The following is a 15,764-nucleotide window of genomic DNA, read 5'->3' as shown; positions in this document are numbered from 1 at the left end:
GAAGTAAAGCTTCTGAAAACATTTTAAAATTTCGCAACACGTTCAAATGACGTGAATTTTTCTCGCGTATAACATTTTATTGACAGGGAGAATATGTGTGCTGAAAATATACTCGCATTTATTGAAAGGTTGTTACTTACGACCGTTGTTAATAGTCAATCTATCAAATTTTTACCTAACTACGATTGTAATTTGACGACATCTAGTATGAAAGAAATTTCAAATGGCGATCTTTGGTAGGCAAAACACTGGATAAATTAATTATTAGTAACGAGGGTAAATATGTTTTCAGTACTGTTTTTATATTTGTTTACATATTTTCTATACATTTCTAATTAGTTCTGATACAGTCCGCTAGGGGCGCTGTTTGTACAGCGCTTATATTCGTATACTGCGCTTATCATACAAAGGGTACAGGATTCGGTAGAAAATAATATATAAATATTGTGAATGACAATTTTCGTGATTCAAACATTTAAAAAAATAATAATAATATTTATGTATCAATAATTTATGCAACGTAGTAATTTTAATACAATTTCCAACACCTACTTAACGCCATAATTGAGATTCACGACGTGCCGAGCGTCAAAACACAACGCGCGTTAAAACGAATAAAGGTTCCCAACAACGTGTAGATTGTTTCGTTTTTTAAAAACTTTTCTCATTTCACCGCCGCGGCCCGTAGAAAGTTTCCATAAAGCGATTCGCGCGCAATCCGACCGACGAGGACGCTCTGTCAATCTCATGTTTTATAAGGATTAGCGAACTTGCGAACAGTGGTGGCTTCCAGTGTTTTATATCTACGGTATTGTGGATCGTGATATACCTGTGTGGCGTATAGAGCTATATGTTTTTAGAGATTGCATCGTCGCCTAACAAAATATGTGGGGTGGAAAGGTACTTTTAAAAATATTTATTTTTACCACACTTTATTAGCTTGACCTGTATGTATCTTACCGACTTTAACGAGTTTTTAAACTATATATTTTGTTAATATTTTGCAAAATATTTCCTACAGAAAGTTAAGTTCAAGACACTCGGTGCAACTATTTTTAAGACATTGAAGTATCAATCAAATGGTTGTATATACACTACGATAATTATGTTCAGTTTTCGCTATCGCCGATGGAATCTATTAATCAATTTCAAATAGGATTTTAGTCCTATTTCCAATCAACAGTCCAATTAGTACATTCTTCAAACTGGACCACTAGAAATAGTGTGTCAGTGATACCAGTCGAACCAGAAAGTTCTTTCACCTACAGCTAATATTTGTTATATTAAACATATACTTTTAATAAAGAATGCTATACCTATAAGTAGACGAGATCATATTATGAACAAGCCACCTCTACGGATTTCATTGCTCTATGACCCGACATATTTTTCCGCTTTGTTTATTAGCTAACTTTACCTTGTAAATTTTTATGTCATGTTTAAGGGACATACGTAATCATTGATATGTGGTAACATTGGGGTCTTATGGTGGATTTACCTTCAGACTCTCAAGTTGAGATTGAATTAACTATAACATTGTTTTTTGTTGTTTCAGGCAAAACTAGAAACAAAGGCGCTAAAGGCGAAAAGGCCCGGGTTCACTGACGACAGATACAACGAGACTTCCTACTATATTGAAAATGGTATGTGTCATAGTCAATATTCGTTTTAAATCCCACCGGAGTTCTGTCTAGATTTTTTACCTGCGCGTGTCAAATTGGTATAGAGATTTCCACGCCATGTGAGTTTTGCAGATTTTACAGTTGCAGAATTTGACAAAAATCTAACAAACATAGTTGTAGCTAGGTACTGTACCGATACACAAAACACCAATTAATAACATGCATCACAGACACGCCGATAAAGATTTCAAAGTTATAACAACCCCGTTTTTCATTGAGGGTTGAAAAACGAAAAAGATTCACATAATTATACAGAACGCGAACAAAATTAAACAGAGAAAATGAATTTATATTCATTTCCTTCGCGAATTTTTCAATATGTAACATATGAACCAAAAGTTAATATTTATGCCTCGCATTATCAAAAAGCGATCCTCCACATCAAAAGGGACTGAATTACATTTGGAGCGAATTTACTCAGTTACGTCCCTTCAATAATCCATTAGATATCCCGTGAAGGGCCGCGAAGCTATAAATCCACTCATAATTTCAGTCCTTAGGGCGTTTACACATTTGCGTTCCTATGGTTTGAAAAGTCAGTATTTAGTAGTATAAAGAAAACTTAATGTATATAATCACTACAGGTTAATATGATGTTAATTGTGGCTTTACCGCAGATTTGGGAGATCACACTATAAAATTAAGTATGAAAAAATGGAAAAAAAATGAAAAAATGATATATTGATTCACAATTATATTTACAAAGCATTGCCAGGAGCTCTGCATTGGGTACAATCCGTATCACTGGGTACCCCGCTCAAGCCTCCGCATATACAATAATATTATTTAGAACTAAACGGTTTCAAACATTCTGGGCAGAGCACATCGAAAATATCTGTAGTAGGTTAGACCGGTTTATATACGCTATTAGGAGGATCAGATATACAGTATCAGAGAAAGCGGCTTGGTGTGCCTACCACGGCTACGTCTCATCAGTACTCAGCTATGGTTTGATTATTTGGGGAAATTCACCACATGCGATACGGGCATTTAGAATTCAAAAAAAATGTATTCGTGCAATATCCAACGCTCATCAGCTGGATAGTTGCAAGCCACTCTTTAAAAAGCATGAGATATTAAGCCTGCCTTCTTTATATATTAGGGAAATTTGCTTACTGGTCCACAGATATCCGGAATATTTTACTAAAAAATCGGACGATTCCACTAGGACAGTACGATATCCAAATAAATTGCTTTTACCTAACTGTGCACTAAAACTGTATCAAAACAATGTACACTGCATGGCCATTAAATGTTATAATAAATTACCCGAAACCCTAAAACTTTTGACTTATAATACTTTTAAGACAAAATTGACAAAATGGCTAGTAAATAAATGTTTTTATACCACAAATGAATATTTAGAAATAAGTAAAATTGACATACAAATTTAATATACATTTTTTTTAGCTATTTGAACAATAATATATTTTAATAAATTAATTGTAATAATGATGTTATTTTGATGATGTTATTTTATTAGGAACAATATAATGATAATTTGCACACCTTATAAAGGTAGAATAAGAGACGATGTAATTTATAAATTAAGATCATTTTATGTACCTTATCCTTATGCAAATAAAGAAATTGAAATTGAAATTGAAATTGAAATTGGGTATTTGGAACATTCGTTTGTATTAAAAAATAAGGTTTTTCGAAGGTATAAATATGCATTTTCATAGGACATCACACCTACCCACAAATCGCCATTGTGTAAACGCCCTAAGCTTGCAGACGTTCGATCTGGTTGGATAATATTTGAATTGTTACAATGAAATATTAGCTCCTCTTAGGAATTGAAATTTTGACAGTTCTGCCAATTATTATTTCAAGAACTTTCATCAGCAAATTCGTTAGAATTCGAAAGTTAAAGTTATGTCTGCTGTGAAAACCAATTGGACAAGGTTGATTTTGATTTTTTGATTTGAATAATGGTCACTGCCATTGATAAATATCCATTTTCAACACCAATTAGCACTGGAGTCATACCTGAATTCGATCGAATATGCGTTAGTGACTCGAGGACAATATTGGAACGCTTCATATAAGTTTCTCCCATATAAACTTAAAAACCAGAATACAATAAATAGACAAAAATAGGGGAAGCGATGGCGCTTACGATGTGTGGAGATGATATTCTTAGTATATAAATATGAATGTAAATCACGAATAATTTACACCAAACTTGTTTTGATTTTATTTAGTACAAAATTGTAAAATAACTTATAGCTATTATATATTATAGTTTACAGTTGTGTGTGTACTAACTGACGGCTTAACGCTATCACAGTGCTATCGAAGTCTCACGACGAAAAGTTCAAAATTCAAAATGGACGCGTCATATCAAAAGCTTGAATTACATTTGGAACGGTTTGATTCAGTTACGTCCCTTTCAATAATCCATTTGGAGTCCGTCAAGGGCAGCGCCATGAATTCGCATCAACTTGGAATATGCCGATAATTTCATTTCCCTAACTTTGATGTTCGACGTCCTACGGAAAGTTATCCTGGGATAATATTGGGATTGTTACGGCGAAATATTGTTTGACGCCCTTCCCGGGATCGTAGTTTTAACTCTAACTTTTACCCTTATGGACTTTTAGCGTTGGTTTTTATTTTTATAATATAAGAGTAGCAGACGAGCATGCAGTCCACTTGATGGTAAGTGGCTACTGCCGCCCATGGACATCTGTAATCAACCCCAGATAGGATTAGATATTCCTACCTGAGGTCGGACACAGATGCGCCGCTACCCCCGAGGACTAAGCTGGAACGCCTCGGAAAAGTCTGTCTCCCTTACCACATCCTTCAAACCGGAACACAGCAGCGCTTAACACTGCTGTTATTAGGTAGGAATAGCTAGGTGTTTTGCGTTTTGGCATTTGCATTATTACTGTATCACAGTTTACTTGCTAGATTCGGTCGCGGTATGGAAAACACGCGATTTATGACTACATATTTTTTAAACTGATTCTGCGCAAGACCGTTCTTGCTTTCACTGATGATGGATATATTTGGTTAGAAATGCCTTTCTTAGGTTAGGTTACCACATACAATTTGTAATTATTAGATTTTTTTGATAAATTGCCCTAATTTTGTAATATATCAAATTATGTGCTAGGCCTTACCCTTTAATAAAGTAACGTGTTTATAAAACTTACGAATCTTAGTAACTGTAATGAGGGCGTTTTACACAGCAACATTGGCCCTACATAGCAGAATACATATATAAAACAATGCCACCGCAGATCCCCTGAACCTACCCTGGCAATACCAAAATTCATTTGTACAGGTGCGCAGTCATGCCGTTATCTATTTACTACAACGACAATGCTGTCACTTAAAGCAAATTGGCAAGTTTTGTCACGTGCACCCGTGACGCGACTCGCACATTCAACGATTACGGTGTGTGTCTGTAATACCATTGTCACGGGAATTGTGCATTTCACGGACTACGATGATTGGCTGCGATGTCACGTGACGCGAAGTAGTGTAAAATTTTGCTTGAGTCGTATACAGGGATTCGTATGGACTTGATTTCCGTTCACGTCCCAGTAAATGATACCCTCCAGCGCTTTACCGTAGCAATACGACTCCGTAATACTCTTGCCACGAAAATACTGCAGATTGTGCATTTCGCGGATTATGATGATTGGCTGCAAAGTCACGCCACGTAAATTGGACGTCACGGATCATGTAAAATCTTTCACTTGTGTTGTATCATGAATTTCAGGGATTATAACAATTGGCTACGAAGTCACGTGAGGCGAAGCTGACGTTAACATTTCATATAAAATATTTTTACTTAAATAGTATAGGTATATTAGGAATTTTGGTTCTGTCTCCATTCCGTAAAACAATATGCAGATATTTAACTCACATAACGAGCCGGTGTTTCGATACTCGAGGAATAATTTACCTTTTCTCTCCAGGTTCAGTTAGGGATATTCATATTTCTTCTTCAAGGGGAGAAAAAGAGTGAAACAAGAGTGTAAGAGGTCGTATCCAAACAAACCATTCGTCCAAAAGTGTTTGTAATTCAGTTAATTCACTACTTACGTCACCAACATGCGCCATTAACACGGATTTACGTTCAGCATGTTTGGCAACTGAACCGTAACACTGGTCGCGAGTAGCCAACATGCTCGTACGACGGCATGATCGCCATGTCATGTTGTCCCAGTTTAATCCCGGATTCACCTGTCATGCCTCGTCCTGTCAAAGTTTAAGACATGTTAGCTTATAAATTATAATCATTATAATAATATGCTATGTCGTGTGTCTCCAACAGCGTCATAAGGAACTTTATTTTGAACCTATGAACATACCATTATAAAGGTGGTAGAAACATTTGTTATTCGACACTAGCGACACCACCGCTGCATCTTTTTCTACCTAACGCAATAACAGTGTTAAACGTTACTGCTTTCTGGATTGAAGGTACAGGTAAGGAAAGCATACTTTTAGTTCTTAAGAGTAACGGCGCATCTGTGGTCGACGTCAAGTAGGACTTATCTGAGGTTGATTATAATTATCCGTGGGTGGCAGTAGCCAGTTATTTGCTACTTCTGTATTATAAAAAAATAAAATACTTCCAAACAAAGCTTCGAACCCACCAAGTAACGAAGCCGACAATGGGCTTGAAACTCTTATCGACTTAACATGTTTCAACGTTTTGTTCGTTTAAAAGAAAGGGAAGCCTCCGTGAACCAGGTCATAGATTCCGCCAAGTCATAGCCGAATATGAAAATTTTCAATGCATTAAAGTGGAGTGGAGTGTCGTTATAACTTTGATGCACGTAGCGGCTTAGTCATTCTACTTATAGGTAACTTATCCCATCCTGCTTTCATACTGTTATGAATGTGAAAGTTATAATAATGTTACATACGCCGTTATTCAGACTGTAGACTTTTATAATAAAAAATTCTAGCATACCCGGCGAACGTTGTGTTGCCATATAAAAAAAATGTTATTGGTGAAAAACCCTTATCACTTAGGGGTATGAAAAATAGATAGTAGCCGATTCTCAGACCTACTGAATATGTATATAAAATTTGGTGAAAATCGGTAAAGCCGTTTTGGAGGGTAAGTAACTAACTAATTGTGACACGAGATTTTTTTGGCTGATTCTAGGAATTGTAAGCTTTTGTTTTTTGATGTGAAACATCTATAGCCGCACGTAAAAAAGATTTCTGGCGTGGCGACGCTTACCTTTAACTACATAGACAAATGTTCTATAAGGGACAGAGCTATTAGAACAATGTGATAAAAAAAGACAACTAGTGTTTGACCTTGCGTTTCAAGTGTACGCAAACGTAAATATTGACCATGGAATATAGTGACCAATGATTACTTCAGTCAAAACGGGACATCGATTTTTTTATGTCAAACACTTTTTACTTGAAAAAATATAGTTAAAAATAATAAAAAACACGCGTTTATGATAAAATTAACTAAAAAGTAGAAAATAATTTTCAATCTAGGAATCATTTAAGGAACAGTAAATAGTATAATTGTGCAAAAAATGTGGGGCGCTTTATGAAAACTGATAAATGGAGCACCCCATGTTTTTTTTTTCACAATTATAATATTTACTGTTACTTAATTGACAATGGCAACGGTTCATTTCGGAGACGGCATGAAGCATCGAAAAAAGGGACTGTCCCGTTAAAAACGGGACGTATGGTGACTCTCCCATTGATCCGAATGCTTGTCAAAGACAATGAAATAATGGAACAGAAGGTAAAAAATGTCCAAAACTGTCGATAATAGTTTTAGTATATCGTTTACGAAGAAATGTTATAGTACAGTTTAACTAAATAAATTATTATTATATAAACATATAATTTGAAAGAATGTATCTATACAGATGTATCGACTGGTTTAAAATATACGATTTAAAAATTGGTTATATTTATTATCATAGATTAGTAAAGATTACTCACTCCTAACAAGAAAATGTACCCAGTTTTGAGATTTGAAATAGTTGCGTAAAAAGTTTTGCCACGTCGCCGTGCTAAAATATTGTCCCTAAAATATTTGAAATAATTATTTATTTATTATGTAAATTACGCAGTATTAGTTATTTATTTGTAAATTTTCTCTAAAAATGTTTTTATTTGTCAAGAATTAAAAAAAAGAACTTACTAATAAGCCGTTTGTGGCTTCATTCAATTTCAAGGCGGCGAAGTATCTTTACTAATTTATGTTTATTATTTTCAGTTTTATTTTACACACGACCATTAATTGCAAAGTTGTGTACATTTTATAAATGTACTAGTAGCCAATTCTCAGACTTACTGAATATGCATATAAATTTTGATGAAAATCAGTAAAGCCGTTTCGCAGGAGTACAGTAACTAACATCGTGACATGCGAATTTTATATATAAGATTCTAATCTTACCGTGGTCTTTTTGAGGATTAATTTCTGGCTATACAAAGATTGTTTATTAAATTATGTTTAGGTTAATTTATTCAATTAAAGAAATTTTAAAATACCGTATACTATCCTATACAAATTTTATGGTAATATTTTTTATTATTTACCACAGGTATCGAAGAAAATTTAGAGATTAGGATACAAAATTTCCCATATATCGATTTTATTTTATTAAAATAAACTATAAAAAGTTATATTTTGACTAAAAACACACTAATATAAAAATTAAGCAGTGGGATCTTCAACTATAACATACGACATATGAACATCGTGAGCTTCAATAAAATGTCACTTGTGTTCTGTTGATCTATGACCATGCATTTTGCGTCTTTATCACTTTCATTGACAAAAACATACTTTGTCTCTTTCTGGTTACTCACGTAATCATGGCGGATCGAACACGAAAAATAAACAAAATTTAATAATTTCTCTTCATTTACGTGTGATAGGTGATTCCATGAAGCTTGTTTCTTTTTCGAGCATAATTTTTGCATTTACGCATTGCACAAGAAGGCATTTTGAGGCTTAAAATTCAAAATAATGACGTTTAACGTGTTCAGTGACATTCGTGTGTATTACTACGCCGCGCGAGAGCGACTGGAGTCGTTTTAATTACACCACTTGACGTATTTTGTATGTTGTTTGTTTGTTTTGCCCGCTTGCGGCGTATCTTCAGGTTATAGATCAATGCTTGAAAACAAATTATTTTTCTGATAATAAAATGTCTGACCGTGATAATTTAGAAAGTGAAAGTGATCAGCCTCCTACAGAGAAAGCAAAATCACACTATGACACACCATCAAGTCATCAGTAAGTTAATTAAATTTTTATAATTAAAGTATGCATTTATCTGTGCATTAAGCACGCGTATATTTGGTGTCTTTTGAGCGCCAGCAAATGTAAAATCTACTATCTTGGTAGATTAAAATTCACATAAATTTCATTGCATAGGTACAATGTTTTTAAATTATTAATTAATTTTAATTTCATTCTTATTGAAATTAATGCATTAAAACAATTGCTCAGAGAATACATTTATTAAGACTGACAGAATTGTATTTCAAAATCAGCTGATGGCGTGCAGCGCACGAAAGTTTTTTCTTATTTGTTACAAATATGAACCATAGATTATATGAACATTAAAAAATTAATTAATTTTTCTAATCATAGTGGCATTTATTGTGAAACATTCATTATTGATACCTATAATTTACGATTTTTGTAATATATTGAAATAAGCTATAGTTCCTATCACAATATGTTCTTTTCTGCATATTACTTTTACAAAATAATGTCGATGTTTCACATCTGCCAGGCGTCCCGTGACGGCTCACATTTTTTTTAATAATATTTATAAATTGTCTGCTTACAATAATTTAATAAAAAATATATTGATGTAAATCAAACGTAAAGATAAACGTACGTACGATACATTTATTTATGATCAATTATCATTGAGAGTCCTAGCCTTTTAGAGTCTGTTAAAGTCCATGAGTGACATATCTCTTACCGTAAAGCTGGCAACTATCTTTTACGCTAAACTTTCGTTAGCTAAAACATAAAAAATCAGCAAAGTGTTTCACATCCATAATAACATAAGGCTCTGTTTTATAGCCTATTTTGATTTATAGCCGAGGTCATACGACTCCACTAAACAAAGATGACTATCCCTCGATATTCGTCCGTCTTGCGCAAACATTATTTTCGAGCGGAAATTGAAGCGACGTCCTTTCCAGTGGTGATATGGAAATGTGTGTTGGGTGTGTTGATGTGACGGATATTTATAAGGAAAATAAATACATTTGTATAATAGTTTCATTATTCAGACTTTTTTATTTGAAAATTTAGATTTGAAACTGAACATCACTTGCTGCTTATATAACTTATATAAGCAGCAAGTGATATATATAGGTTATATAAGCAGCAAGTGAAGTTCAGGTTACATTTTTTTTAAGTTTTTCAATGTTTTAAAATTAATAAAGTTTAGCAACTTGGAGCGCGGTCGGCAGTTGGATGGGTGACTGCTAAATTATTTGCGTGGTTTCATGCTTCAAAGAATACGTGAAACCGTCAATCACAGATGTTATCATAGCATAGCAGTTAAACCTCCGACAAAGATTGGATACTATCTCACATATCCATTAGAATAAATTTATTGGAGTATTGGAGCAGCGTGGTGACACAAAAATAGGACGTAAAATCATTATCAAAATAATTAAATAATTTACTTTAGTTCATAGTAAACAGTTCATAGTTTATAAAACTCGTTTTCTTGTATATAAAATTAGATACTGTGAGTTACAAAGCCAACAACAGCAACATAGACATGCAAACTGGCTCACCTCATCCAGTGGCAAACAAACTGGATTTGTGTTGCAAATGCGACCCGCGTACAGTTGACACGGCACGCCGAGTGTCGACGCCACCTGCGAAGTGGTATCAAGAGAAATGTGGCTGTGGCGCTCTGACACTTATTAGCTTTTAGATAGTAATAGGGTAACGTAGACGCCGTTTAGGGTTGGAACACATTACAAAGACAATATTTAATTACGTAGTTTGAATCCGGTAACGCCAAACACAGATTGTATATTTTTTATAATAAAGGAGTACTACACTTAACAGGCAATCCACCTGATTATATGTGGCTACTGCCGCCCATGGACATCAACCCTAGATAAAATTAGATACCTACTTGAAGTCGATGTCTCCTATGTCTACAGATGCGTGCTGCCCTGAGGACTAAACTAGAATGCCTCGGAAAAGTATGTCTCCCTAACCATACCCTTCAAACCAGAACACAACAGCGGTTAACACTGGTATTATTAGGCAAAAATTGGTGTGTTTTATAACAAGCAATGAAGTGCTACTGTGTTTTGGTTTGAAATGTATAGCAAAATACATAAAAAGCTACACCAAGTTAGTCCTCAGGCGTAGAAAATAATATTTTCTTTTGCGATTTTCTCCAGAACTTCAATTCTAAAAATTTGAGCAAAGTAGACCCCAATTAGTAATCACATTCGCTTCCAATAGCCAAATGTTGTTAGCAGAATATAGACTACCCTGTACGTCAGTTTGTCTGTAATAGTTTCAATCACAGCCTTACTTCTATTCTTATCAACGTTCGCTATAAATTAAGAACTCTCACAACCTTTTCACTCCAATAAATTATTTTAGGAGCGAAGTAAATTGATCCTCTGAATAAAAAAGATGCCGAGTGCCTCTTTACCGACGGAACACCAAAATATTCTCATTCATGTGTAAATAAAGCAATTTATTGTAAAAGTTTCCATTATGCTTGGAGAAGTTGTCGGGCCCTTAATGTTGAAGCCACTTCAGTAACATCGGGCTTATTGAATCGAATATTTCAGGGGCTTGACAGTCTGCCAAAAGACTTGGTGCCTGTTACCTATACATGTAATTACGTCGTGTCTTTAAGGACCAACTTTCAAGTTGGATAATTTTGAAGTGTTTTCTTGATGTATTTGTTCTTCCAAATATGTGTTGTTAAACGTAATTGGCTACAATCTTCGTTATTTTATTGCTACTTTGAAAATATTTGACTTTTAAAAAATAAGGTTTTAGAACAACAGCCCAAGTAACAGTTTATGGCACACTAAGTGTCCTATATCCTTCTGGGTCTACAAGTTTATCTGCTTAAGCCTCAACAGGGTATTACGTACAAAGTTTTATTTAAATCGACTTATCGGTGTAAATTCTATGCGGATTTAAACATATTAAAGGATGCGAGGCTCTCTTACTAATTTCATTCATCAGAGCGCTTATAGATGGCGTTGTACACATTTAAGTTAACGACTCGATTGTATGTATTAAAGATATCTCACAGATTTACATCAAAGCGGATTCGCGATCAAAAGCTAATGGCTTATTTCAGCTTATAAAATATTCAAAAGATACCACCCTCGCCTCCATTACAAATGTAAGCCATTTTCTAGGCACTATAACGGGTGGGTATGACGCGCCTAAATTCAATTTATCTTACGCTTATGAACTTTGGTAAATAGATTTATTTATGAAACAGGAATAATTAAGATGAACTGATCTTAGTTATTAGTGTGCTTTATTACAAATCATGTTGATGATACCTTAATTGCTGGTAGCTTCTGATTTATGATTTCGACGACGAAGTAACGAAATGGACTCCAATTGGATTACAACTTTAAACGGATATTATGTATTATATTGCCGTCGTGCGTGAGTTGAGGACTGTAAGCTTATTGGTTTGGACAAATGCACACCATTTAATTTAATTACTTTAATATCAGTATTTAACATAAATAATTTATTATATATTACCATTTATACAACGCGGTGGACAAACTGTCTAAGGTCGTTATTAATATCAGCGGGATGACGGTGCTCGGGTGACGGACGCGGTGGACAAGCGGCTACAGTAAATACTTCGGCGCCGTCATTAATTATCGGTATCGGCTCGGTGACGGTGACGGTCACGAGAATAAATAAATAATGATAATAATGATTATTTAACACAAATGAGAACTTTATTCTACAACATTTTCTCATCAAATTATCTATTTCTTTATCGCAGGTCTCAGAAAAGTCTACCCCTACTACTTCACCTTCACGACGTTCACCAAGGGCAGATGGGTTGGTGAGAAGATCCTCGATGTGTTCGCGAGGGAGTTCCGCGCTCATCCCGCGGCGGAGTACGAGAGATGCATCAGGGCCGGCACCCTCACCGTCAACTACGAGCGGGTGGACCCCGACTACAGGCTGAAGCACAACGACCTCCTCGCCAACGTGGTCCATAGGTACAACCCTGATCTGCTCGAGATGATTTAACTGTGCCATCGAAATGTAATTGGTGGGAAGATTACTCTGATCCAAAATTTTTGTTACCTAGAGTTGCGCTATGTTTTACGATAGTTGAAGCGGAGATTGTAACTGTCTCAAGAATGTTAAATGTGGAGTTCTGTTTATTATGCCGATAATTAATATTGATATCTAAATACAGTTCTTATTGGTTAACGATATTATGAAAATTGATATGGATTCAGAGTTATGCTCAAACTTCTTATATTTTGATGAGCAGTGACAATATTGTAGATAGCAACTTGAGACAGTATAGATTTTCATTATCTGGCACTTCACTCGAGACCTTTTTGACTTTTGAAAACGTTGCATCGACACGAAACATCGTCTCGAAGTACTCGCGTATCTTAGATGTCCGAGTCAATTTAAATACCTTCTACTCTTATACGAATAACATTAACAATACTGTCTTCTGTCTTGTCTTCTATCTTCTATATACTAAGCAACTCCAAATTCCTCAAAGGAGAATCGGTGTGGTTGTAAATACAATTCGTATCATCGATTCTAACCCGTTGTCTAGAAATGTGGAAGGTGATAGATTCTTCGTAAGAAGGATTTCGGCCCTTGGAAGATCTTAAAGCTTGTTTGTATATACGAGCCCTTAGTGATGTAATATAATGGTAATTCTAAAACGATTTCAAGCACCGGATGAGCATGCGAGTGCACAATTTAACGACTAAGACGAAGCGTCTAAGTTGTTTTTCTGTTCAATATTAGCTCCTGTCTGTTATATCCTTGTGATCGCTCGATCGTCACGTCTCACGAGTTTCGCTCACGCATGTTCATTTGTTGTTGTTTTGGTATCGTCTTATTTGTATTTCATACGGCACGACCGACTTACGGTGCGACGGAGTCTGAGCAATTTATTCGCATCATTTTCTTCATGCTAGGTGCCATGCGCGTCGTTAGCAAATCAAGATCTACATCAACTTTATTAACTATAAATTCTTTATATTTATCTCCAGTACCGTTACATTTAATTTCTCTAAGTGATAAAAAACTGAAATAGGTAGGTAATGTTTTTTTAAATGTCCGAGATAACGGTATATAATGGCGACGTGACTCGTCTCCATTTTCATTGTGACCGCAACAAAGCGTCGAGTCGCTTAAAGTCCTTCGGGCGTAATGCGCGGCCGAGGGGGTTTATCGCTCGGGTAACAAACGAAGCTCCATTACACTCTGAAATGTGTGCCAGCTGCAGGTGGAACGTAGCTTTGAGTTTAGTTGCAAATCGCCACGTGAGTAAATCATGCGTGAGTACGGGGCGCGTTCTCTATACGGACTTTCCTTTATTTAGTAGGGTTGTCAGTAATAGAAATTGCTACCTAAGCCCGGTATTTTATATGCGTTATTGAAAAAAATGACTGTGTTATCAACGAATTCTCAAAAATAAACCAATAAATGTTTTAAGTCAATTATAAATGTCATTATTTCTTATAATTATAAAATACTCTATATAAAACCTTTTAAAAAAGCAATATCAAGGTATCAAGTAAAAATCATAATGACGGTAGCGTGTAACTTTCGAAATATTTTGGGGGTTGTACTTTACCGGGCACCAATTGGTTCTAAATAAAAATGAGTACCAATGCTATTCATTCACTTCGTATATATATTTAAAAATTAAAATAAACATGTACAGATTATTTACATAAACTCAACGGTATGAAAAGTTGCACAACTCCTTGCTAGTTTATTGTATGCTTAACCTAATCATACCTAACATTTTTAGTTACATCAAAATTATGAAATGAAGTAAAAACTTTTCTAGGCTTTTTAAAATATCGGTTACTTATACTTTCGAGTTTCTCGTACAATAACTTGCTCAGTCTTCGAAACACCAGAACGCCGCCTGACGTGTGTATCGTTGCAGGCACGAAGTACCGGTGACCAGCCAACCGATCACCCTCGTACATATCGACGAGGACATTGTGGTTGTCAACAAACCAGCCTCTATCCCCGTAAGTGGCAATTGAGACAGCCATATTATGTGTAAGCTTCACAACTCCGCGGTTCACGGTTATTTCTCGAATGCGAGCTCGTTCAAGTCTTGCTTATTTCTTCCTCTCACACATTACGGTGCAGTGCTGGTCAAGTTACGTTAAATTAAGCACTACATCACTACGCCGCTTATATTCAGTAACTTACGTTCATATTTTAATGTAACGTTGACCACAATTAGTATAAGTCAGTTTTTACACTTTCTATAAGTACGAGTTAAAAACATTAAGCGTGGATCTCGTATAAGTAATCATTTGATACTAACTTAACTTTTGTATGTGTAGTCATTCGTGAGAAGCTTATTGAAACTCGCATTCGAGAAACTCCTCGCGCGAACCCAGCATCACTCTGTGTCGAACTTGTCCGGATTAGGTAGAACAACTAGTATGTAAATGTGAATCGACCTGGAAACGAAAGTTACTGGCTTTATCGTCGCGTAAGATAGATTTGTTTACACCCTATTGTAAAAATAGGTGAAGGTAATAAATGATCTGAGAAAATGTCGATACCTGCTCAAGCGCTCAAGTGCTCATGTTATAATACAGACGTAACAAGTTGCATTGCCTTAAAATATATTATAGATTGTTGCCTCAAAGTAAATAATAATACAAAATAGTATCCAAACTTATCGAATTGACCGAAACTGTTATCGGTAGTACACGCAATAAGAAAAACAAGATAATTCTAGGTGACAGTTATGAAATCAAATCAAATCTATTTAATTGTAGAGTTTTTCAAAAGGCAAAGAAAAACTTATACCACATATTTATTTACCTCGTGTTAAA

The 15,764-nt window shown here is 35.1% G+C and overlaps 1 protein-coding gene across 4 annotated transcripts in view; it reads left to right on the top strand.

Annotated features, from left to right (window-relative positions):
- LOC140747764 (pseudouridylate synthase RPUSD2) overlaps positions 1-15,764 on the top strand; it is a 452,428-nt gene that overhangs the window by 417,964 nt on the left and 18,700 nt on the right. For all 4 annotated transcript variants that reach the window (XM_073080365.1, XM_073080366.1, XM_073080367.1 and 1 more), the window contains 3 exons: positions 1,556-1,643; positions 12,695-12,917; positions 14,852-14,939. In XM_073080365.1, the coding sequence (XP_072936466.1) occupies positions 1,556-1,643; positions 12,695-12,917; positions 14,852-14,939 (399 nt within the window). The remainder of the gene's footprint in view (positions 1-1,555; positions 1,644-12,694; positions 12,918-14,851; positions 14,940-15,764) is intronic.

This window comes from Epargyreus clarus, unplaced genomic scaffold (genome assembly GCF_041222505.1).
Source record: "Epargyreus clarus isolate Ecla_fem2 unplaced genomic scaffold, WU_Ecla_fem_2.2 ptg000015l, whole genome shotgun sequence".
Lineage (NCBI taxonomy): Eukaryota > Metazoa > Arthropoda > Insecta > Lepidoptera > Hesperiidae > Epargyreus > Epargyreus clarus.
This window is presented reverse-complemented; position numbering and strand designations above follow the sequence as displayed.